This window comes from Carcharhinus amblyrhynchos, chromosome 9, assembly GCF_965287045.1.
Source record: "Carcharhinus amblyrhynchos chromosome 9, sCarAmb.v2.hapA, whole genome shotgun sequence".
Taxonomy (NCBI): Eukaryota; Metazoa; Chordata; class Chondrichthyes; order Carcharhiniformes; family Carcharhinidae; genus Carcharhinus; species Carcharhinus amblyrhynchos.
Window position 1 is genome coordinate 28,762,701 of NC_137332.1, and position 27,075 is coordinate 28,789,775.

Consider the following 27,075-nt stretch of genomic DNA (forward strand, 5'->3'; position numbering starts at 1 on the left):
GACATTCGGTAGCTCCCAGTTCACCAACATATCCAAATTTCATTCCTGAGTTTTTCATTCCAGCCCTTTGAGTTGCCTTGATTACATTAATTTAGACCAAACTAAAGTCACCAAGAGCAGTACACAATTGTAAGTTGTTATTACAGAATTCCACAAAGAACAGGGTCTTCCAATATGTTTCTTCCCTACTTGCCTGGTGGCACTGATCTTTCTGAGGTATGATTCCATACTTACTGACAACCTTCTAATACATCACTCAAGAGGTCACGCTTCATTTGCGATTCTTGATAATGATCAGTGGATGATTAAACAATGGAAGGCATCACATTAGAACTCACTAATTTGTTCTGCCTATTAGCCCAGCAGACCATAGGATGTAGGAACAGAAGCAGACAATTTGGCCCATCCATTTCAGTGGGATCATAACTGATCTGATATGATAATCATAGAATCATACAGGCGTAGAAGAGGTCCTTCGGCCTACCAAGTCCGCACCGATACATTAGAAACATCTGAATTCCCACTTATTCCCATCTGCCAGCACTTGGCCTATAGCCCTGGGGCAGCACTGTGGCACAGTGGTTGTCACTGCTGCCTCACAGCGCCAGGAATCCGGGTTTGATTCCCAGCTTGGGTCACTGTCTGTGTAGAGTTTGCACATTCTCCCCATGTCTGCTTGGGTTTCCTCTGGGTGCTCCAGTTTCCTCCTGCAGCCCAAAGATGGATTAGGTGGTTTGGGGCATACTAAATTGCCCCTTAGTGTCAGGAGGACTAGCTGGGTAAATGCATGGGATTGTGCAAATGGGCCTGGGTGCGATTGTGGTCGGTGCAGATTCCCTGGGTCAAATGGTCTCCTTTTGCACTGTAGGATTCTGTGATTCTGTGATTATGATGTGCTAAGTGTTCATCCAGGTACTTTTAAATTAACCCGCCTCTATCACCCTCCCAGGCAGATTTTTCCACACATCCGCCCTAAAGTTCCAGCCCCTCACCATGGACTCTCAATTCCATCTTCCTACCTTATCTCCATAAGACTTGTTTCCCTTACTGATTATAAATCTGTCTATCTCAGCCTTGAACATACTTAATGATCCAACATCTACAGCCTTCTGGGCTAAAGAATTCAACAGATTGACTACCCTCTGAAAGAAGAAATTCCTCCTCAACTCTGTCTTAAATGAGGGATTTCTTACATTGATTATGTCTCCTGGTCTTCTCCCATTAGGGGAAACAATCTCCCAGCTTCTCCCTTGTAAAGCCTCCTGGTAATCCTATATATCTCAATAAGGAGACTTCACATTCTTGTAAATTTAAATGTGTACCGACCCAACCTACTGAGAGGGCATTGGTCGAATGGTATTGTTGCCAGGTTTATATTCCAGAAACTCAACAATATTCTGGGAACCCGTGTTCTTATGCTGCCATGGCAAATGGTCGAATTTGAATTCAATAAAAAACATCTGGAATTGAGAATCTACTGATGACCATAAAACCATTGCTGATTTTCAGAAAAACCCATCATTAATATCCTTTAAGGAAGGAAATCTGCGATCCTTACCTGGTCTGGCGTACATGTGATTTCAGACACCCAGCAACTGCCCTCTGAACAAGGGAAAATGTGGGATGGGCAATAAATGCTGGTCAGCCAATGGCACTCATATCCCACAATGAATTTAAAAAAAAACTTTCCTCATAAGAAAATCCTTCCATACCTGGGATCAACTTTGAGCCTTCTCTGGGCTGTTTCCAATGTCAGTTTATCTTTCCTTAGATAAGGTAACCAAAATTATTCACAGTTTTCCAGGTGTGGTCTAACTAGTGCCTGATATAGTTTTAGCGAGACTTCCCATTTTTATGCCCCATTCCCTTTGAAATAAAGGCCAACATTCCACTTGCTTTCCCTAAAGTACCTGAGGGTGATTGTGTTGTCCCAAATGCTGCTTTGCCTGAGGTGGATTAACCCAGGGAGAACATAGTAAGAAGTCTCACAACACCAGGTTAAAGTCCAACAGGTTTATTTGATAGTAAATGCCACAAGCTTTCGGAACACTGTTCCTTCGTCAGGTGAGTTGAGAGTGGCGAGTTGAGAACTCTCCACTCACCCGACGAAGGAACAGCGTTCCGAAAGTTTGTGGCGTTTACTATCAAATAAACCTGTTGGACTTTAACCTGGTGTTGTGAGACTTCTTACTGTGTTTACCCCAGTCCAACGCCAGCATCTCCACATCATTAACCCAGGGAGAACAGAAGTTGAACTTGATATCCTCTGGTTTGAAGGCTCACTACTATATTGAAAGAGTCTTTACCCATGACACCCCAGAGGATGAAGTAATCTTGTGTTTTACATTGTCATGCAAATTAATTCCTACTATTAGGGATTGATTGTGCAATTGTCTGGTTTGAGGCAAGTTTGTAGACAGCATATCTGGCTTCATTTTTATAACGGATGACGTGCTCCAAGGTTGAGTGATGTTCTGTGATTAATTAGCAGTTACGATTAAGAGTGAGTCAGAGTCAGATTTACGAGAATAAATAATCTTAAGTAAATTGCTAAAAGGTTTCTGTGCAAGCCTGCTGATGTGGAGAAGTGATGTATTAATATCCTGTGGTAATATAACGTGGTGCTGAGGTTCACATCAGGTTCCGAAGTTAGCATGTACCTGACCTTAGTTGTGAGAGGGACGGTACAACATTTTCTCACAGATAAGAGTAGAGAAAAATCTAATAAAGAGGCAACCCTAGGTCAGGAATGACTCCATAGCAGCCTTCGCAAAAGTCAATCAATCCTTTTGTGATTGAATGGAGTATATATCTAAACAAAGAAGAAAATAATTCAGAATTATGAACATTTTAACATTAAATAAAGTTGAACTTGTATTTCTTGATAGAGAACCGTGTATTATGTATGTAATTAATAGAGATGAGGGCTTGGACAGAGTTTTAAGCAGTGATGGATTTATGGTGTCTGTTTAAAAGTTAATTCACCATTAAATTTGGGTGCTTCCATCTATCGAAAGTTACATTTGCAGTGATTGCTGTTAATTTTCTTATTTTTTAAAAAAAGTCTCCTTTTGACTCCATGACTTATTTTGCAATCTATCCCAGTTTGACGGGATGATCATTTCTCTCTGCAGCCTGCAAGTGATTCTGAACTAAATGAGTCTGTGGCAATCTCAATCCTAGTGGGCATAGGTCCATAGCACTAACTGCCCATAATTCAGCTCTATTTGGCATTAATTGCCAGCGTTACTCAGAGAAGCCACAAGGATGAGTGATGTGGGAAATGGAACTGTCACACTGGCACAGTAGGAGATGCTCCTTTGAGGCTTTGGTTGTACATTATTGCGGGAATTGACCTCCCAGCACTAACCTCCTTCATCTTGATGAGCACAAGCATTTGGAGATTCTGTTTCCTTTAGCTTTCAGCCTTGTAATCACTCCCACATATGCATTATTCTATATTTATTTATCTCTTTTATGTCTCCACTTATGTTTCAAGCTATTGCTGATGGAGACAAGATGGGCAGAAGACGTGCCACATGTGATCGGTATGGGCAGCTCAAACTTTTCTGAAGTATCCGACATTAACTGCAAACAGGATAAAGTGATACATTTGCAAAGTATAGTCAACAGCAGTAAGAAGCATTATAATTAATCAGAATTTGACATTACTCTGGAGCTATGTTCACTGAAACAATCGCCAAAAATTGCTGAGTCCAGATACCTGACCTATTTTTTTAACAGTAGCTGCAGAGCTCGTTTGTACTTAGCAACGAATTACAAAACTATTTGGACAACAATGATCGGTGTTGTTAAGGTAAATACTCGCCAGTAGAAATGAAGAACCTTTCCGACTGAAAACTTTCAAAACTTTTAAACTTTAAAAAAAACTTTTAAAATATTTTTAGTTAGAGACACAGGAACGTTGCAAATGACCTATACAAAAGCAAAACTGTAGCATAGGGTACTCCTGTGTAATATACCAAGAGGAAAATAAATCAACAATTAGAGGTACAAACGTGCTTTTTGTATGTGGATTGTAGCCAACAATTGGGCCCACAGCAGAGGTAAGGATCGAAGAGATAGAATCCTAAGTTGTAATTTATGAAAGAGTGATACTTGTTGTTGAGGTAGAAGGCTTGAGACTACCAAACTTAAAAATAATTGAACTGCAAATGTCAGTGAAGCTCTAATTTACACAACATAGATTTTGAGGGGAGCATATTTACACAAAGAAAGGGATGATTAATAATTGAGCATATATAATGTAGTGCTGGTGAACATAGTTTAGCAAAGGAGATACAGAAAGTAAATGGTTTTCTGGCTATTTCAGTATTACCAATACCACCTGGAATCAGTCTTCAGGATAATGCAGAATTCAAATCATTCAGTAAAATTTACTGATACCATCCAGGACAAAGCAATCGGCTTCACTGGAGTTCCATCTACCAAATTAAACATTCACCCACCATTTCTGATGCTCAGAGACAGCAGTATGTACTCTGTGCAACATGCACTGCAGAAAACTTACCAAGGCACTTTCAACATCATCGTCCAAACCCACAATCTCTGTCAAAGCTCTATGATGAGGCAGCAGGCAATGGGAAAACTACCACCGACAAATTTCCCTTCCAAGCCGCACATTGTCTTGATTTGCCTTTCCTTTATTGTCCATGGACAAAAATTCTGGACCTCCCTTCCTAATGGCACTGGGAATGTACTTATGCCAGATGGATTGCAACAGTTCAAGAAGGCAGCTTACCACCACTTTCTCAAGGGCAATTAGGGATAGGCAACTATCTGGCTAGTCAGTGATGCCCACAATGCAAATAAGATGGAGAAAATACAATCTACCTTTTACTCAACACTATATATTATGAATATGAAGTATAGCAATGTGTTTAATCAAGAAAAAGTTCAATATAAACACATTTAAAATAAAGTCTCAAATGCTTAATTATAAAGATTTTCTTTAAATTATTATAAACACAATTGTATGTGACTTCCTCCAGTGTGATCATCAACCATCATGTTCCGAATTCTTTTCCATCCATTTGTTGTTTACATTAACTGCTCCAGTTGTTTGATGTCAGCCTTTAGCTGTAACTGTCAGGAAAGAGCATGGTTTGATTGGTAAGAGTGAACAGATTGCAAACATATTAAAACATGTGGAACTGTTTATTTTGCAGAAAGGCATAATTCAAAATAGATTAGATTTTTAAACCAATTTGAGCGATTGTTAATTATAATAAATTAGACCTGACATGCCTCCAGAACTTCCACTGAAGGGAGCTTCAGGACCATTGTAAAGAATGTGGGACACCAACCCCATTAAAAGTCCAACCAAGCACCCCCCAACCTTGAGAGCTCCATCCATTTTCTGTTCAACCCACTTTGCCTTGACTGACCCCTGCAGCAGCAGTGGGACCATCACAATGGCTAACAACATCCCCTCCCCACCCCATCTGCACTCAGTTTTCTCACTCTGCACTCGCTGACAATTTTCCACTTGCTTTTCCTTTGTGACCACACCACCCCCCACACCCAGTTACTTTGAAAAACAAATTATTGTGAATGCTGGAATTGGAAACAGAAACAGAAAATGCTGGAAAATCTCAGCAGGTCTGACAGCAACTGTGGAGAGAGAATAGAGCCAACATTTTGAGTCTGGATGACCCTTTATCAGAACTGTTTCTTTTATCCAACCATGCCCACATTCTAAACAATGTGATAGATAATGACCCGCATCACATTTGTGACACCAAGTCCTTTTTTGATTAGAAATAATGTACCAAAAAAATATTTCCCCAGGTGCCTCATCCTGATAGATTTACTCATATGGGTGGTGTGGTGGCACAGTGATTAGCACTGCTGCCTCACATCTCCAGGGATCCAGGGTTAATTCCCAGCTTGGGTCATAAAAGTAAACACTATGTTCAACAGCTTCTATTATAGTATCCATTTTATGTATCTTTGTAATCAATGAATGATGTAACATTAATAATGTAGAATTACTACTGAGTTTTATAAAATTTCGCTGGAGTTTTGAGTCTTATGGTACAATAGTAACCGTGTTCAGATTAGAAAAGATGACTAAACACTGCTATGAATGCATTCAAAGTTTGATTAAAATTTGATAATATTTAATGAGTTAGATACTGCAGTATTTTGTGACCCACGCACCCCCCCCCCCCAAACAAAGACTGTACAGTGGTTAGCACTGCTGCCTCACAGCACCAGGGATCTGGGTTCAATTCCTGGTTTGGGTCACTGTGTAGAGGCTCCCAGTGTCTACATGGATTTCGTCTGAGTACTCCAGTTACCACCCACAGTCCGAAAGACATGCTGTAACTTGTGTTAGTGTAAACCTACTTGTGACGCTAATAAACAAACTAACAAAAATGCATGTCCTGCTCCAGTAAACCCTCAACATCATTCTGATCCCCATCATTTTTTGGCACCACCTGCCTCACTTGTTTCTCCATCAATTTCCACACTGCTCCCTGGTTATCATAGCCTGATAGCTTGGGCCAGCTAGTGTATGAATCATAGAACGCTACAGTGCAGAAAGAGGCCCTTCAGCCCATCAAGTCTGCACCCAATGCAATCCCAGCCAGTCCCTACCCCCTTATCCCTACATATTTCACCCACTAATCCCTCTAACCTACGCATATCAGGACACTAAGGGGCAATTTTTTACCATGACCAATCAACCTAACCCGCACACCTTTAAACTGTGGGAGGAAACTGGAGTGTCCAGAGGAAACCCACGCAGACACGAGAAGAATGTGCAAACTCCACACAGACAGTGACCCGAACAGAGAATCGAACCTAAGTCCCTGGAGCTGTGAAGCAGCAATGCTAGCTACAGTGCCGCCCCCAAGGATATATAATCACTCGCAGATAGCTCCTTCTAAACTCCCAACAATTGCGTTATAAAAGACTGTAAGATGGTCATGTAACCTCAGCAGTCAGGAATCGCGCCCATTGATACAAAAATATAAATGACATATGAGTAAATGCGTAGCTGGGAACTTTTGGATGGGATTGTTGTCGGTACAGACTCGAAGGGCCCAACGGCCTCCTTCTGTACTTTAGGGATTCTCTGAACTGTTTTCTCTCTCTCTCTCCGCGTTAGAAACAATCCCAATTCCGCGCGTAACTCTGGCATAAAGGGAGCCTGAATTTCCCGACGATGAATGAATTGGCGAAGTTGTCCCGCAGAGGTCGCTATGTGGCAGCTGATAAAGAATCTTTTTGCCTACACAAACGGGGTGACTGCGGATTCAACTCATCTAACTTTCCATTTACTAGAAAGGTTAATTGGGGAGCATTTGGAGCAGGTCAGCGCGTGTAGTTTATATATATATATACAATATGTATACACTTAATTTGTAACTGGATCATACTTTGCTTAATAATTAAGCAGTGTGTGAAATCTCAATGGGAACATGGAAATTAGGGAAAAGAACAGCAATTGTTTCTAATTCAGGTTTTACGCAGATAATTTAACCTGCTCAAGCCTTTTAGAGCTTTGATTTTTTTTCTCTCGCTCCAGAAAGGGATAAATTCTGTTAACATCAATGAATGGGACAGTGAAATATCTGGGAATATTGACAACACCAACACATATATTCCATGACAAAAGATTCCTCTCGGAGGGGGCGAGGGTCCGGGGGGGGGGGGTGTAACATAATTTAACGGGGTGTGTGAAACAGCCCCACAGAGGACAAGATTTTACAATAATGCTCCTTCTGCTGTTACATTTTAACACGACCGTGGATTGTGCAGAAGCAAGTTAGGAACAGACCCACGTCCTGCCGAATGTCCCGTCAAGCGCCCAATGGAGACAAAGGCGAGTTTGGAATAACCACCTGCTATCTGCAATCCTACAATACATCCTTAAAAGACAAACAAAAGACCTTAAAAATCTTAAAGAAGACCATTCATTAGATCGACAAAGGGGGAAAGAAATAAATTATCATAATGAATCCTATCAGTGCTGGTGGGTGGCATGCTGTGTGTCCTTTAAGGTAATGTTGGACACTGGTAATGTTAACATATACACATGCTTTTGTGGAAACGGGCAGTCCGGGGTTCCACAGGATTTTAGCCGCTTGGTAAACAAGCTGCAGGGAAGGAAAAACACAGTGCAGCTGCTGGCTGCCTGCAACCAAAATAACATTTTCTGAAGTCAGAGACAACGCGCACATTTATGTAAAATGATATCGCGTCACCACGTGTAGAAAAAAGTCTCATTTATAAAGTCTGAAATCAGAAGTCGCGAGTAATTATGTGTCTGATTTGAGGATTTTGTAACACATTTTAAGCTGCCTTTCCCAGGTTTATATTGCATACTCTGAAATCCTTCTGGGGCGAAGCTATTGATAGTTTCTTTTGGGTGATATTAAAGGCCTTAAAAGAATGTGGTCGACTTTTATACATCGGCTTGTAAAATTGTTTAAATTAAATTGTGGCATTGCACTGCAGGAGCACCCCCACCCCACAACCATCACCACCACGCTTCTCTTATCTCTTCATTATCATCAAGTTTTATTCCTCAACCAATAAAATATTCAGATCCCCAAGCCTTATAAATGTCCTGGGTGCAGCCTCACTACACATTGCCCTCGCTGATTTCACCTCCACTTTATTAGCAGCGGCAGATTTCTGGACAACATTTTGTTGAAATCTAGTTGCCCTTGGTTTAGTTATGCGGTCTCCAGAATTCGACTGGGACCTCCCCTGCGTTTGCTGGGTTAAAGGGGATGGGGTGGTGGGGGGAGGGCGGGGGGGTGCTGAATTAGATGAGGCAATTCACGGCGTTTTATATATACATACATACATACCTAATATAAATACACATACACAGACTTGTGTGTGGCTGTGTGTGTGTGTGTGAGAGAGAGCGAGGACGGCTGTTCCCACTACTTACGTTTTAGTGAAACAAAAATGCAACTCTTTTAACAAACTTTATTTGTGAGGATAAAGACCTTTATGTGCCTCTATACCGAAGGCATATATGTGTTCGTCTTTAGCTGGCAGCTTCAAGTATCAGATGGGAAGCTTTGGCATTTATTTTTAATGCGAGGGTTTTTTTTTGGAAAGCTCCGTATGCAGAGGTTTTCGCTACCTCCCATTGATGCTCTCGCAGCCTGGGTGGTCCGTCCACTTTGGCGAGCTGTTGCTTAGCAGCTAGTAATGGTAGATGTTTGCTAAGTAATTTGCTTCTTCCTTAGCCAATGGGAACCCGGTCGAGAGGACTTTCCATCAACTCTTTTTGATGGGCTGGAGGCGGGTTTTTCTTTCCAAATGTTGGATGTCTGAGATCAGGGGCAGAAGTAAAGATTGAGCTGAAAGAAGAAGAGGAGGAGGAGGGGGGGTCTCTTTTTTTTTAAATTTCGTGGTGCTAAAAAGGACGGTTAAAAGGGAGCGAGAGGGAGAGAGAAAGGGGGAAAAAACTACACGTGGATGTAGAGTCAAGATCCTTAAGGATTTCTGCGCGAAATGTTGGAATGGAAATATCAGGCTTTCGCTCAGCAAGAGACTAGGGATTCTCCAGCTGGTTTTCTTGTCACTTTTGGGGGATTATTACTCTTGTTGCTGTTGAACCGAACGATTTGCGACTGGTTTCCAGCGATATGGCTTCAGTTTCTAACCCTCCCCGGAACGATGGAGCTCTGCCCCCGAGGTACAGTCACCAAAGCCCGGCTGCTTGCTCGGATCTGCTGCGGAGACCCAGCTACTGCCACGCTGCTTTTGCATTGAAACAGATCTCCAAGGTGCAGAACAACAACAACAACAACAAAAAACAAAACAAAAATCAAGAATCTTCTTACTGTTAACTTTCTCCCTTGCAATAGGAAACATATAATAAACCATTGCATAAAAAAAATGACACCCAAGAGGTCGGGGCAAGGGCTCCCGCTAAAGTTGTTAAGAGTAATTACCAGCTAGCACCTCCTTGAATTCAGATTAACGTGAGATTTGTGCTCCTGATCTTTTAGGAACCGCACGTGTCCCAGTGCGCTTGGATGTTTAAAAGTAACCATAGGAAAAGTTGTCAATATTTTCAGAAACTGCTTTCTCTCCAGGGGCGGGATAGGTTTATTGCCTGAATATGAGTGTGTGTGTGTGTGTGTGTGTCCAGCTAACAGGCAGTGCAGATGTTGGTGAAGACGGTGCCTGGGGTTTATAAGTAGGGTTGTGTTTATTACACGTGTGTGTGTGTAGAGTATGTGTACGTGTGAGAAAGTGTATACAGGTGTGCCTGTGTGTGTGTGTGTGAGAGCCTGCATCTTGTGAATTTCCTAGTGTGTAATTGACCTGGACATTGCGATGTTGCGGGTACTGTTTTTTTTTGAACTTATCTGGCAGTGTGATCGGTGAACTTGAGGAAACCTTGGAACGGCGTCAGGATTTTTGATTGACCTAAAATGTTACTCGGGGAAATGGATAACAATCTGTGGTGGGATGAGGGCGAGTTTCTTACTAAATTGAGGTGGGGGGGGGAGAAAATAAAGGGGGAGCAGTGGGAAGGGAGGAAAAGGCGGAATGCAGAGAAGCTTGACAGACTATTCTGAAGAGAGAGAGAGAGAGACGGCTCTAGCCAATGAGCATCTGATGAGAGTTGACGGAAGGAGCAGCAATAAGATGTGACAAAAGAGGAAGCCTGAGGAAAGTCCTGGGGTAGAAGGCAGAATGGCAATAGAGATGAAAAGGATTGAAGGACAGAAGCGAGTGGCGATGGGGGTGGGGGAGAAGACCAACAACAAACATTAACTAAAAGTCACAATAAAGAGTCGGAAATAACAAGTAGCAAGTCAAAATGAATCATGAGCAAGTAGCGACTAAAACCTGCCAGGCTGTGAGAGAGGAAAAATAAAAAAAGGCACGTCGAGGAATGAAGGGGGGGGGGGAATGAACGAGAACCCATGGAATAAGGAAATGGAAGAATCGATGGGATATGGTAAATGGGATGTGAGGGGAAGCATTGGAGGAGAATGAAACCGAGAACACAAGGGAGGGGACAGCAGAATGAAATAATCAATTAGAAAAGGAAGAAATGAAGGATGTAAGATAGGGTGTGAATTGTGTTGAAATAAGTTATGTTTTTATGTTTCTCTCCAGTGTCTACTTTGTAAGTGCCACTGACATTTATATCTTCTTTCTCTCAACGTTTTTTTCCTCCAGTATTTCCTCACCAGATTTACCATATCTCCGTTGCTATTTTAACCTGCTTCCCCTTTTCCACATCTATCTCTTACCTTTCCTAATACTTTCTTTCCTGCTTTTTGCCTTTTTCTGTTTGCTCTTTTTTGGTTAGTCATTTGACAGTTTACCCCCAATAACTTTGCCATTCCTCCTCTCACTTTCTATGTGCCTGACTGTCCTTTCCATTGCTCTATTTCCAAATCTCCATTCCTTTTTGTTGTGGAGATATTGGCGTTGGACTGGGGGTGGGCACAATAAAAAGTCTCACAACATCACAAAGTCACCTGATGAAGGAGCAGCAGTCCGAAAGCTCGTGCTACCGAAGTAACCTGTTGGACGTTAACCTGGTGTTGTGAGACTTCTTACTGTGTCTATTCCTTTTTGTATTTATGCTCACATTATCTTCTCTTTGCCCTCTTTCTGTCACCCTCCTTGCTTTCCACTTACAAATTCCTTCTCTCTCTTTTCTCCTTTCTGTCCTTTATCCTGTCTTTCATCTCATGTCTCATTTGCCCTCACGTTTCCTAAGCTAATGTTACTTTTTCTCTTCCTTCACTTCATCTCGTCATTTTTCCCTTCCCCCTCTCTTCTCCCTTTCCTTCTCCCATTCTTCGTTTTTTGTTTTCCTCTCTCTGTATCCATCTCAGCTCCTTTTAAATGCCTATCCCTAGTCCTTCCCCTTCCAATGTCTCCACATCCTTTGCCCTTCACTCACTGCTTGCAGCCCCCCTAACCTGCTGCTTTCCCTCTCTGCTCCCTTTCCTCTTTCCTTCACCCCCGTGAACACCGCCACTTCCCTCCTCTCCCCCGTCCGACCCTCCCACCCCTCCATGATCTGACACTGCTCTTGCCTTTTTTTTCCCTAGGGGAAGGCAGAGGGAAAGCGAGCTCCACTATGGCTGCGTGCCCAATTCCAGGCCCTGCTGTTCCGGTTGGGCTGCAGCATCCAGCGGCACTGTGGCAAGTTCCTCTTCATCGGGCTTTTGGTTTTTGGAGCTTTTGCTGTTGGCCTGAGGGTTGCCAGCATTGAGACCGACATTGAACAGCTTTGGGTGGAAGGTAAGGCAACGTTTTAATACTGGCAAACAAATTGTGAAACAGAAACAGAGACCAGGGCATATAGGCTCACAGCATTCAAACATTGGGAAATGAAATCTTGAGCAAGTGAAACAGGCTGACTCAAGCCAGTCCTTACCTTCACAATTAAGACCCTAAGACATAGGAGCAGAAATAGGCCACTCGGCCCATCGAGTCTGCTCCGCCATTCAATCATGGCTGATATTTTTCTCATTCCCATTCTCCTGTCTTTTCTGTAAACAATTTTATCATGTCTTACCTCTTTTATTCAGATGCATCTAAGTTTAACAGCATTTGCTTTGTGTTTTATCATGCATACATTATTTTTATTTGCAGCATTCATTCATTTCCCTCCAGCACTATATACATTTTCCTCTAGTCTCCTGATTCTCCCATTTTGCTTTTGCCTCTTTTTCATTCATCTTCTAATCAAACGCCTTGCGGTGACTGGTTGCAATGTTGCCCCATCTAATCATCCCCCAGGAAGACGTCGGCAACTCGTTTCACACTATAAATCATAGAATCCCTACAGGGCAGAAGGAGGACATTCAGCCCATCAAGTCAGCACTGACCATATCCTTTGAGATACCTTGCCCAGCTTCACCCATCCCCATTCTAGTGTCAATCTCAGTCACATAAAAATGGATGTTTGCAAAATCAGCAACATCACCAATACACATTCAGACTGGTTCTCAGTTTTATGGCTGATATTGCTATGGTTAACTGTAAACTTTGTTTGTGGAAGTAGTTTGTTGATTATTTATTGGAAGGCAAGTAGTACTTCAGGATTTGCGTTATGCTGGTTGAATTAAGACAATGCTTTATGTATCTTGGTTTGAAGTATTGATGCGGAGAACCAGCAAAGTTTCCAGGCAAACTGATTTTACTGTTTTCCACTGAGAAACAGAGAATTCTTGATATCTTTGCTACGTTGTTGAATTGACATGTCATTCACTCAGTTCACTCTTCACATTTAAACAGCACTATGTCTGGGCTGTGAACTTGTCCGGGATTTATTCATGCTAAAAGAACCTGAGGGAAGGAAGTGAGTAAATTAGAGATTATCTAAAAATCTGTAAGAATGTAAATGTGCAAGGGCCCATTAAATGCTTTTAACTGGTTTGCTACTAAAGATTCCATCTGTTGTCACTCCCACCGTTATTCCAGGTTGTGGGAGTACTCCAGATGGTGTCCTTGTTGCAGCTGTGCAAGGAGTTGAACAAGTGACATCAATATGGCAGGGAATGATCAACAACTAATCAGAAATATCGAAACTTTTCTCTTTTACTTTCAATATTTTTCTTCCAAGGTCTCACTGGGGAGAAATAGGCAATTTTCACCAGTTACGTGACACTTACATAATCAGTGACTGCATCTCTTCCATTTCTGTTTCTGTCAATCTTGTATCAATGCAGACATTAAACTTATCTTCAACCCTTAAGCAAAATTTTGCTACTCCGGGAAAGTAATTCTTGTTGGAGGGACATACTTATCAGATACATTGTGTTGCTGCGCGGGGTTTGACAGATCAGTGAACAAGAAGATAGTGTAACAAACCATGCAATCCTAATGATAATGCATTGTGCATCACACCTGGGGTTACTAATTTATTGTTGGTAATCTTAGTTTTAAATAGCCAACCTCTGAAAAGATGTCTACCACATGGTGTGGCATTTTAGTTTTCAAGGAAGTTTACTGAATTAGTCTAAAAATTGCTAGTTTTGGAACAATTGTATCTTGATTCTGCAGGTAATTAACATTTAATTCTGAGATTTTATCATTTATTTCTCTCTGGAACCTAGAAGAGTGATTTTCATCAAGTTTCAGAAGCTTGAGTTTTTTTTTCAGAAAGAGGATTTTAGGCATTCTAAAGACAATACATTTTTATTAGTTCATTCCATTGTTTAAAATTAAAAATTGCACTTTTTAACTCAATAATTTTGGGGGGAAATTGGATACAGAAATACAGTTTCACTCCTCAAAGGGTTAAATCTGCTTTGAAACAGCCATGTTCATCTTGTGTAGCATTAAGCTTCCAAACTTCATTTACAATAACATAGTCATCTACTGGTAGAAATGTAGCATAGCGTTAGACAGCCGTAGTGAGTGGTTTATTGCAGACTCCGCTTGCTGCCGTTTCAAGTTGTAAAATGCATCTAATTTGTCTAGTTTTTTTTAACTGTGAAGCTACTTGTGTGTCCCCCTTTCTGTCTCTTTAACTCCCATTTCTATTTTTCCGGTCTCTCCCACACTGTGCTGTTTTTATTTTAACATTTGTATGCTAATTGCTACCTTTGACTGAGTTTTTTTCTCTCTCTCCAGGACTTTCTCCCTTCCCTTCCTGTGTGCCGTGCTTCCTGATACTCCCCCACCTCCCTCTCTTTTTTTTTCAGACAGTTCAGGGCCATGTGTTCAATTCAGTTTTCACACTCCGACCCCTTCTAAAACCCTTGCTTTCGATTCCCCCAGCGAGAAAAAAACTTCTGCTGTTTTGCTCCCAGGAGCAGATGTGTGGTGTGTGAAATTTACGCCATTTTGAGCTATTGACCCTGCATGGAGTTGTGTATGTATGTATGTGTGTGCGTGTATGTGTGTGTGTGTGGTCCCAAACTATTCTTGGACTTCATTCAACAATAGAGGGAACCTCTCTTACGAAACCTGAATGCCATTAAAGTTTACCCACCTGTTTGCACACAAGGTTTTCACAGCAGTTGGAAAAAGAAAAAAGAGGAGACTGATGCCTCTCCTAATTCTTTCATCTAGGATTTTTTTTAAAGTTTTTTTCTCTAGAAACAACACCACAGGGAAGAGCAGCTGTTCTCACTTTTATGTTCTGAAGCACTGCATCTTTTTTTCCCGTTTAATGGGCTGCATTTGCAAGAACTGCACAAATCTACAGTAAATTTGGGTTAACCCTTTCAGGAACATGGGAGTTTTTTTTCAAAAAAGTGGTTTTTTACTTCGACGATTCTGCAGTGAAAATAACTTTTTTTTTGCTTTTTCTGTTTGCTGTCACTTCAATGAGGTGTAGAATTACAATAGAAAAACGTGATTATTAGCTTACAACAAATTAAACAATTTAGACTTATTGATTTCAGTGAATTGGAATTTTAAACTTAATAAAATTCAATCCAACTTCGTCAAGGAGGTATTTAATAAAATTTTAATTTCTGATTCCCTCTTCAATTGAGATTTGTGTATCTGTTTATGGTGATTTGTGACAAATAGTTTTTTGGTTTTTAAAAAAAATTTGGCAGTTGAAAAATACCGCCTAGAAATTACAGCTAGCAAAATCAGTGGATGATTTTTAACATGCGTACCTCCCATTCCTCTGTCTTCCATTTTACCAAAGGTGCAATCAATAACTTGCATTAGTGATGCACCAACATAAATGGTTAAAATGGCACTCAGAGGAATGTCATACAGAACTCTTAAGCATTGTCTGTTAGTGGCAACATTCCTTAATCTGCTTGTGTGTCAACATCTAACCCTCCTTTACTGACTCAAATCGACATGGGTCATGTCAGTATTACCAAGGAACTAAATTTTTATTTATTTTTTATTGTTGAACTTGTTTTTTTATTTTTTAAATGCCTGTTCCATGTCAGTGAACTTTTATGAAATAGGTTTGATGAATCCTGTGGCTTCATCACCCACCCAACCAGCCACATTTCTCCAGTGCCTCATTCACCTTTGCGTGTCTTTGAGTAAGCAATATCAATTTCCAAAGGGCAACTTTTAAAATATTTCAAATTGGTTTAAAGGCTTACGGTTACAAAAAGATTGGTAACTTATTACTTTGATATAGAACGAAGAAAATTACAGCATAGGAACAGGGCCTTCCTGCTGCCCAACTGAACTAAGACCTTCCGGGAGACCCTCCATTCCCATCCTATTCATGTATACGTCAAGACACCCCTTAAAAGTCACTATTGTACCTGCTTCCACTACCTCCACCAGTAGTGAGTTCCAGGCACCTACCGCCCTCTGGGTAAAAAAACTTGCCTCATACATCTCCTTTAAACCTTGCCCCTCACACCTTAAACCTATGCCTCCAGTATTGTCTTTTATATTCTGTCAAATTTCTGTGGAACATATAAATGGCTTTGCCGTGACATACAATATTTTGCTGCTTTGAGCTATTTTGGATGATTATTTGGAAGCAGCATACTTGTAATGAGAATTATTTGCATTTAGGATGACGTCATACAGAAAATAAATGGGTGCAAAAAGGGTGCATTTCTATTAGAAATGAGCAGATGATCTATATAGAAAATAAGGAATCATGATTGCAATGTCGTAATCCATGTTATCAACGTGGAGAACAGTGAACCACTTCCAAAGGTTAGAATGTCATTTATTTCCCAAATTGCGTTATATATGTTGTCAATGAAGGAGGACATTAATCAGATTGATTGCATAATTGTTGTCATTTTGTTTGCTCAGTATGTACTATTTCATGTATTCTAAACTTGAATTGGCATTTTATCTCATATTGCACCTTTGACCTTGTGTAAATTTTCCAGGACTTTTCCCTCAGTACTTCTCTCTGCATTGTGTCCTCTTACACTTCTGACTGCTTCACATCATTCTCTGCACGCGTCTCACCATGTAGTCACTTTGTAGTGCATACCACGAGAAGCTGAGAATGACTCTAGAAAGTGGGTCAAACGTCTTGGGAAGAGTTTACACACAATGCCAAAGATTGAAGTGAATTGTAATGTCAATTTACACATGACTTTGAGTAACTTTTTAAAAAAACATATATCTATGTAAACAGTTTCGCTTTAGCTGTAAAAACGACACAGACTTTGGCGGGTTGATATTTTGTATTTAAGGAACAGAGGCGTGTTTTGGTGAAACTGGTTGCCCTTGCAATCCCCCATGGCTTGTTCAAAGGGTTGCTATCTGAATCAGGTTTAAGTGGTTCACCAGCCAGTTTCTCACAAATACTGCACTTTTCTGTTAAGCAGTGTTGAAAGGACTCTGGGCAAATCTTTGAGTTGATTACAATCTGTCTGGAAAGTAACCCGTAGTTTTTGTTGAATACGTGCCCAGGAGACCTCAGTGCATTGTGTATTCCCTTGCAGCAGTCACACTGCTGCACAAAGTAAGATTTTTTTTATTGAGGGCAAACATATTAAGAGAATGTTAAGGAAATCTCTTGTTCCTTTTGATTCCACAGAGTTTAGTTTTCAATTCTGTCAAATTTTTTTTTAAATGTGTGGGAACAATTTTTGTTTGCAAAGACAAAGCTCTATTTTGATCTTAATTCAGGTTTTATTTTTAGCCATTAGTAATACCAGAATGATGCTATAATGAATTGTCCAGTGTGTTCTGTGGTAGAATAGAGGACAAAACATGAAGGGTAGAACACCAGGCTAAGAATCCAACATGATATTATTCAATCATTCATTTTACAATGAGAACAATAAGTTACATTTTAAAAATAATTAGAGATTAGATGATATTATAAATTGCCAGAACAGATTTGAAATAAAATGTCTTCTTCTAGATGCTGATTGATCTCTTGTTACTTTCCAACACTTTCTGCTTTTGAGTTTAATGCTACTTGCAGTACAATAGTGAAATAACATCCAACTCCAAAGGTGTGCGGGTTAGGTTGATTGGCCATGCTAAATTGCCCTGTAGTGTCCCAGGGTGTGTAGGTTAGAGGGATTACCAGGGTAAATATGTGGGGTGATGCGGATAGGGCCTGGGTGGGGTTGTTGTCGGTGTAGACTCATGGGCCGAATGGCCTCCTTCTGCACTGTAGGGTTTTTATGATTCTATGATTGTTCTCATACAGATCAGATATTAACATGTATTCACCATATCATTTACCTGTGTAGTGGATCGTACAATGTGTTTTGGCACATTGTAACCCTGCCTATTTTTTAAGCAGAACAGTGAGGAGTTTGCAGAAAGACTTTTATAACATCTTCACTGACATTTTTCCTTGCTTGAGGCTGGTGAACAGCAGAAGATTGTAACTGTTGTAAACTCATGATATTACAACAATGTTGCATTTGGAAGTAGCATAAAATAGTAGAAAGCGCTGGACAAGTATCAAGAGATCCATCAGCATCTAGCAAAAGACATGTTACCCCCAGCTTGGACATTCATTCTCCATAAGCACCCACTCTGACAAATGGTCTACACCCAGGCAGAAAACAGTCTTTTCTTCTATTTTGCAGCATTGTCTGTTTTTTTATTTCCGGTTCCGTGCATTTGATGGTCTTGTTTTTAATTTTAAGCTGCGGCTGTGATGATTGGTTATAATTGGTAGAGGTCCTATCATGTACACATAATCGTAAGAAATGAGACTATCCAACAGCTCCAAGAAACTGGCAGAGATGTGTTGCAAATTTGGATGAGTTACATGTCATAATTTAGCATCAATCTTCGTGACATTCCTAATGCCATTTGACAGGTTCTTCCTAATTGGTTTCAACTAAAAGTTCACACACAAGCGCATGAGGCTTTGTGAAAAGAAAGCTCAATAGTTCAGTCTCTTAATTGCTCAACCTAACCCTTTCGTTTCTTTGCTCGGTTCTAGCGAAGACGTGTTCTATCTTTATTTTAATCTGAATAAATATTTCAAAAGTATTCAGGTGCTCAACATGTTCTGAAATCCTCATTAATTTGCCACTTGAACTGGAATAACAGACCTGTCTTTCACATCCTTGCTGGGGTTGATCTTTATCTAAAATTTTGTCTGTGAATGAGGGAACCATAAAATCATCGAATCTCCACAGAGCAGAAAGAGGCCATTCGGCCCATCAAGCCTGCACCGACAATAATCCCACCCAGGCCCTATCCCCGAAACCCTACTTATTTACCCTGATAATCTCCCTGATACTAAGAAATAAGGGGCAATTTAGCATGGCCAATCCACCTAACCTGCATATCTTTTTTTTGACCTGCAAATAGTTCTCACGGAAGTATCTTTCCTGAGCAGAGTGGAGGAAAGCAACAGGGATTGATTGCAATCTGATCATTTTGTAGTCAATTTTATTAAGATAGACCCTTGAGTTCATTTGATCCCATCCTCAGGGCCTTCTGGGGGTTCCCTAATGTTTGAGATCAGCAAGGAATCCCTGACAGAGATTTCCGAATCATATCTCATTGTGGGTGTTGAAGGAAGAGAAAGGTAGGCTGGAATATGATTCAAATCTAGTCACAAATGAGAGAACCTTTGAGCCCGATGATTGTTAGTCATTCCTGGTACATAGCGTGACATAATAGAACATAGTAGTCCTATCTATCTAATTCTTACAGAACCCAGTGCATTGCAATATTTCTTAAATGAGTCTCATAATCTAGTTTCAAAAGCAATCTTGGCAATCCATCCAGCTGTTCATTAACCCCTTCCCCTGCCAGTAGCTTGATGCCTAGGAGATTGAGGTCCACACCATAAAAAATGCTAATAGTTCACTATTACATTGACAGCGTCACCCTGAAAAGTAGTAAAATGGTCAGCATGGTGCTTTTCTATCAAGGCTTGTAGAAAGAATATAGTGTCAAGCCTTTGTTGTAGATGGTTTAGGAGTGCAATGATGGAAAGAGATCTGAAAGCCACAAAAACAAAGTTCCATCTTGCAGAATGGGGATTATTCCAATGCGATCTGGGGGCCAGATTTTCAAGGAGTCTTCTGAAATTGCAGACCTTTAAAAAAGGCAGGCAGAACTCAGATGTGAAGTTTTGTGCACGCTTCTGACGTCAATTTTGGCAGTTGAGAAAGGGGATGGGCCTGATTCACACAGACGGGAAACACAAACTTAGTGAACTAAGTGCTGAATTCACACAGACCCCATTCTGGCTGGTCCAAGGGCAGTAACCCACAGTACGGGAATCACTAATTGATGAAATAGATGCATGCACTCTGAAAGGGTGGATAAGGCCAGTTTAACTGTCATGATCTGAAGTTTCTATTAAATGCTCTGCTCCTTAGCTTGAAAATAAGCCCAGGCTTTAAGATGACAGCGAGAATTTTTAAGAAGTGCTGCTGGACTGCTTTGATTGACAGACGTAGGTGAGGGAAAAAAAGTAACATCTGGGCTCATACAGTTTCAATTGTGCTCTTTGTTGTGATTTACCTGAGGACTAGCATTATATCATTATGAATGATTGGTTGTGTTTCAAAATAACAGTTATCTCAGCAGGGGGCTCTGAGTGCATAGTTTAATTGGCAACTTAACAACGCTATTAAAGGATTAGCTGTATTTGTTGTGACTACTGAATTGAAGCTTTTTTATATAAGAGGTAACCACATGATGAGATTTGAAAGGTTTGAATGGATTTCAGTACAAATGGGAGGTTTTCATTGTCCGTTGTGTAGGTGTGAGAGTGTTATTAGACTGTTAGAAGTCTATTTCTCATCTCCACATAGCTCTTGAGGTCTTCCCATGATGCATACAGGGTGAGTGGCTAGAGGTGTCAGGGAGAGTGTGAGGGATCATGGGACAGTGGATGGAGAGCATGAGTTGGCATGGTGGGTATGAGGGGCTATGGGAATGAGTGGCAGGGTGAGAGTTGCGTGAGGATTAGAGGGCTTAACAACTTCTAAAACAACTGGGATGAAGACCCAGAAAACTTGGTGTGAACCATCTAACCACCCTTCATCATCAAATCCTAGTGTGGTATGTGAAGCCAAAGCTTCTGGTTTAGAGGCAGAAACATCCACTGGGACAGATGGCCCCCTCTATTTTAAGCCTATAAAAATAGAATAACACCTATTACTAATGCATTGTAAGGAATTGACTTCATATTCAACAACAAATATAGATATATTTATTTATAAAGCTACTTAAAGATAATAAACCATTTCATGATGGTTCACCTGAAGCATTAGAAAATACAATATGATACAGAGCCACACAAGGAGACACTAAATGATCGAACGCTTGGTCAATGAAGTAAGTTTTAAAGAGCATCTTAAAGGAGGGAAGAGACGTGGAGCAATTTATGGAGGGAGTTCAAGGCATTAGGGCCAAGCAGCTGAAGACCCAGCCAGCACATTCATTGGGATCACAGGTGACAGAATGTTGAGCAATAACATTTGATCCCATGCACTTCCTTTGAGCTCAGCTTTCCTCTTGGAAGTGCAGGATCTCAGAAGAGAAAGTGAGGCTGGAGAAGTTGGGATTGTGCCCGTCACAGCAGGACCGGTTATAAAGGGAGACTTAATCGAGGCGTTCAAAGTGATGAGGGAATTTGATAGAGTAATTAATGAGAAACTGGCATTTGTTCGGTTACCAGAGATAACTGGAACAAGATCCAGAGGGAAGCGGAGGAGAGATATTTTTGCACAGCTAGTTGCTATGATCTGAATGCACTGCCTGAAAGGATGGTGGAAGCCGGATTCAGTAGTAACTTTTGAAAGGTAATTGGATATATACTGTATCAGAAAAGAAAATATTTGCTAACCTTTGGGGAAAAAGCAGGGGAGTGGGACTAGTTGAATTTTTCGTACAAAAAGCGGGCACAATATGCTGATTATCCCCGCTTTTTGCTGCATGATATTTGTAGAAATCAGACCCATTTTGGGTCCAGACTGGATGCTGCTGAGGCAGCATGCGCCAAAACCAAGGGGCCTGAGGATCTCTTAATTAATATATTGTAGTGCCATCACGATTTGCTAAATATAACAAAACTATCTTAACTATGAATGACACATGTCTGTGCGTCTATGTCTGTAATTATTTCAGTGTGATACAAAGGATGTATCTAATGTGCATGGACGTCACACTCCACACGTCACTGTGTTTTAATCTTGCATTCTTCTGAATTACAGCTTCAAAATGACAACCACCTGCCAAGCTTCAACATTCCTTAACTAAACAATTATACGCTGACTGACCTCAGCCTGTGTTTGTTTAAGAATTACACTTTTTGCCCTTAAAGAGACACAGTGCCACCTTAGCACAGTAATACATTGTACGTTACACAGCAAAGCACCTCTTTTCTATGTGAAATGCTTCATGTCAAAGAAACTCAGAGCAGCGCTCCACACGTGTGTGTGTATTGACTTCACATGACCAGTTTTCTCTCCTTCCCTTGCTTCCTATTTTTGCTTGCTTTTCTATTTGTCTCTCTGTCCTCTTTTTGCATTTCTCCCACTTCTTGTCTTCTTATCTGGATCTTTCTTTGTCCTCCTGTCTTTTGTTCCTTTTGCTTTCTGTCCCTTTTCTTTTGCCTGTTCTTCTTCTTCTTTTCATTGCCCAAAGGAGCAAGCTTGTGAAGTGAGGAGACTCAACAGCCCAGAAGTATGGGGGGAAGCAACAGCTCATACCCTACAAAGCAACCTTGACGCAGGATGGTTCTACGGCAGTGATAGATTATCTTAATGTATATTTTCCTTCCCTGACCAGTGCCAATGGCTCGATTCCTTTTCATGCTTGAAACTTTTTGCGAAAGGATTCCTCGATCATTGGAATGAAACTATCAACAAAGAGTGCTTCATATAAACCTAACTCTGGATTGTGACTGTCCAAACCAGATAGAATGAAACAAAGTCACTTAAAAGGCCAAAAGTTGAAGTGAGTACCTCAACTCCCAACCCATTAAAGTTTCAAGTAATGTGGCCACCTAGTGCACAGCCATATTTTAAATTTTCTTCATCATTTTGGTGAATTATTTGTGTTTATCAAGCTGAGGGTTGCCAGTGCTGAGAAACTGAACAGAAGGTGTTTATCTTTTCCCCAGTAATGGCAGCATCAGATGGCGAGGGCATTTGTAGTATGGACTAGATGGAGGGATGTGACTCCAACAATCACTTTAACCCCAACCTCAGAGGCGATTTAAATGGCGTCTCACACTCAGGATCCCTTTATGAGTGTGATTCAATGATGATTACTGCTCAGTTTGGCTGGAATTCACATTCCAGTTACACACGCTCATATCAGGTTATGATATCATATCACATTATTACGATGTAGTGGCCAATTCAACAATGGTGGACTTGCATTTCAGAAGTACAGCTCACTGTAATAGGCAAGTAGGCCCCAATGTCATCTTCAAGGATCATCAATGATGGCTAGCTGCACATTTAGCAAATCTTTAGAAGTATTGCAGACAGCGTGTAAATGTCTCTGTGATGACTTCAAGCCAGGCTAATGAGGTTGGCCTGCTAGAGTATGAACTTCCTGATGAGTCTTAATTGATGGTGAAATCAGGGAGCCTCATGCTCCCTATTTAAAGCAGGTATGTCAGACTCTCAGCCTGCATTCAGCAGGGAGCAACTGGAGAGCTGGCTGTGTACAGATGTATGGTGTAAATAAAGTAACTTGGTGACAGGACTTTCACCCCCGTGGAGTTATTACAGTCTCATTAATTGCCTCGTAGTTTGAGCAAGACTATGTAAATTAGCCCTATTCCAAAATCACCAAATTCTTCTCAGCCTTATGAAATTGAGATTGCTGGGACTTCCTTCTTTAGCCTTTTGGAACTTGATTCTAAAGATGCGAGTAACAATTAAGCATTGTGTTCAAAGTTCTGTTTCTGTTTGCTTCTCACATCTGGATTAACTTTCATGCGCTAATTGCTGCTTATGTTTGTAGCTGCATTTTGTCACTGAAGACTCCAGTTCTAGATGCTGGGATTAAGTCTGATGGCTGCTCAGTGAGGTCTCCAGTTGAGGCTGTGTATCTTCGTGCTGAGTCATCATGGTGTCCTGCCAATTCTACCAGTATCTTGCCTTCTCTTTCCCCAGCCAGTTGTGGCTGGCCCACTACTTCCCACTTGTTCAGTCCTCTTGAGGGAATCACTTGGATTGGGAGGACCCGACATCATCCTTTGAGAAAGCCACGTGCATGTTGTCTCCTGTCATGGCCTGGCTATTGGAGATTCCTTACAGATGACCAGGGATCTGTGTCAAATCAGACATTTGGCCAGCATTTAGGAGTGTAAGCCCGTCATCTGGTTTATCACAGCCAATACTCATTTCAGCTGAGGATCCAGAACAATGCGGAGAAAATAGTGAAAACAAAAGCAAGTCACTTTTAAAAATTGTTCTTAGGGAATTTTTGTGTCAGTATCAGAATTTGCATAGCGAGAATTTGGCAGATTCTGAATATCTACTTAAAGCCAACCACTGCAGCCAGAGTCCCATTTTCCAAGCAATGTGTGGGTTGGTGGGAGGCACGATTGCATCACATCTGTTGGTCCAGGGGGAGGGAGCCAGGAATGCAAAGATTGGAAGATCTTTCTTTGACTATTGAAAATATAAGCTGGGAATGGCCACAAAGCAGTAATTTCATTGACTCTTAAGTTCTCACCGATGTGTCTTTTACTTTTTCCACAAAACACACTGCAGAAATGTGAATGTTTGTGCATGTGTAAAAACATATTAGAACAAAGCATATGTATCTTAATTCCATATTAGGGCAAGTTTTTAATATATACACTGCTTTTTTTAATGATCACTCAGGAAGAATAAAAAGCAGCTTACAGATGGTCAAATTGACAGCGTACTACTGTGGTGTTCTGCAGTTTAGATCTACGGAGGGGTTAGGAAGAACGGGGAATGTGCAACTTTAATTTGAATTTGTGGCTTTTTGGCAAAAAAAGGAGGAGGATATGTAAATGAGTTGTTGGAAAAAAACACTGAGTAAGAAAAGAAAATGCTGGCCATCTGAGCTGAAGCATTGAAAGGTTTGGATGGAGGGAATAATAGAGCCAAGAGACCATTGTTAGAGAGAAGAAAAGGGAAGGCTGGAAGAGGAGATGGCTGCACTGAAGCTCGGTTCGAGGGGGTACTTGTTCAGTGTTAGATTTGCAACTTAAAGGAGCTTAAAAAAAAAACAAGATTTCTCGATAGGAACTGAAGGCTGATAGTTGTCCAGTGCCTGAAGTTAGATTTATCTATTACTGGGGAAGTTCTGAATTAGAAAAAAATTCTCTGGGGTCGGAAAGAGTTGAATAAAGTTTGACTTTTTTGATAAGACAATGTGTTATCTACAGGAGATTATTTCATTTAGTTTTTTTTGAACAAAATGAATGTGGAAAATGCTGGCAATGTGTGGCTGTTCAGATCAGCATTTACAGAAAAATTTTGCAAATATTTTAGCATTTTGTCAACCCTGGCGTGGAGGGAACAAAACCAAGCATGTTTACCTCATATGAAAGCTGTAAAAACCGATTAAAAATGGCACCAAAGTGGCATAAACAGAACCATGCCTTTTTTGGTATTGGATATAGAATACTGATATAAGTTTTCAATAAGTCTCAAATTCATCAAAGGTGTTTATTCCTTTTAATCCTAAGGTAACTGAATCCCTTAACAAGAACTCCTTCTTCAAAAAAGTTAACCCAAATGATGCCACGGTCCTTTAAACATGCACGGAAATTTGTCAAAGACTGAATTGCCTAAGGAAAGAGCTTTGATCCATCATTGTGTAAATGATACTGCACAATATACATTACACTAAACAATGTGGAATACCATTGAGAATATACAGACCCAATGGGTGGTTGTCTACTAATAAAATGTCATACTAATCTTTTGACTCATTCCTCCGCAAAGTCCCCTTCAACACAACCAAATATTATCTCAAAATCATTTGCAGTTGGTTACTTGGAGGTGCTGAACCTGCTTTCTATGATAATTCGTACAAGTTGGAGAATAGATGGAGATTTATTGGCCCCGTTTGCCTTTCAATTGATTGCTTAATGCTGCGATATAAGATGCTCAGTACTTAAAGGAAGTGTTTCTGTTTTTGCAAGCGTGACGAAACGTGAATTACTAATTTATGATGATTTAATATAAATCGTGAGAGTGGCTTGTGTTCCTGTGAGTACAGAACATCAGGGGTGTCATCCGATTGAGGTGTTTGAAATGTTCATCAGACTTGATAGAGTTGTTGCGGAGAAACTATCTCCTCTGGTGGGGGAATCCAGATGAAGGGATTTAACTTCACATGAGAGCAAGGAGATTCAGTAGTGAAATCAAGAAACACTTTTCAAGGATAGAAAAAATTTGGAATTTGTTCCCTCAAAAAGGTGCTGAGACAGTTGGAGTTTTTAAGACTGAGGTTGATAGATTTTTTTTTGGTGCATTGTAGTTATCATAGAATCCCTACAGTGCAGAAGGACGCCAATTGGACCATTGAGTCTGCACTGGGCTCACTAACTGGGAAGAATTCCTAGGTAATCACAGTGGATGTTGTGTGTGGAGGCTGGGTGTGCAAAAGACTATTGCTATTGAGAAAAGCAATAAAATGAAAGCTAGCCTTCCATCCTTCGGCTCTCACATCCCCTTACCATCCACGCAATCCCCCTATCCCATTCATGCCAACCCATGCTACCTAAGGCTGCCCACCCACCTTGCTGGTCCCTACTACCCTCCATGCCATCTCTACTGACCCCATCAACTATTATAGTCCTTATGCCAATCCATGTGCCTCCACCTAACCTTCAGTGCCCTTGATAGTTCCCATGCCCCTATTCCCACCCTTTGCTCTTATACTCCCCACGCTTACTCAATATGCACCGTAGGCTCACCTCAAATCCCATGCTGAGATGAAACAAAATGAAGTTCTCTGGGATCGATTTTACTGTTGTGCCCTGCTGACCAATGATTTCTCACCTCTTGCAATCCGACCGGCATTGGATATCTGGTGAGGTCAGCCTTGTGCCCATTTCCAGTGCAAGGCTGAATGAATCCATGTAAATTCTGTTTCAAATAATTCAGTCAGCCTGGGAAAGAATCGTCCATACTCCCTTGACTAATTGAACTCTCTGTGAGAGGTTTTCTCCTGCAGGAATCACAGCTGGTCCAGCAA

The 27,075-nt window shown here is 40.9% G+C and overlaps 1 protein-coding gene across 1 annotated transcript in view; it reads left to right on the plus strand.

Moving 5' to 3' along the window:
• The first annotated feature begins 9,395 nt into the window (after positions 1-9,395).
• ptch2 (patched 2) overlaps positions 9,396-27,075 on the plus strand; it is a 120,650-nt gene continuing 102,970 nt past the window's right edge. The window contains exons 1-2 of the mRNA XM_080195373.1: positions 9,396-9,782; positions 12,081-12,273. Of these exons, the coding sequence (XP_080051499.1) occupies positions 9,642-9,782; positions 12,081-12,273 (334 nt within the window). The 5' untranslated portion in view covers positions 9,396-9,641. The remainder of the gene's footprint in view (positions 9,783-12,080; positions 12,274-27,075) is intronic.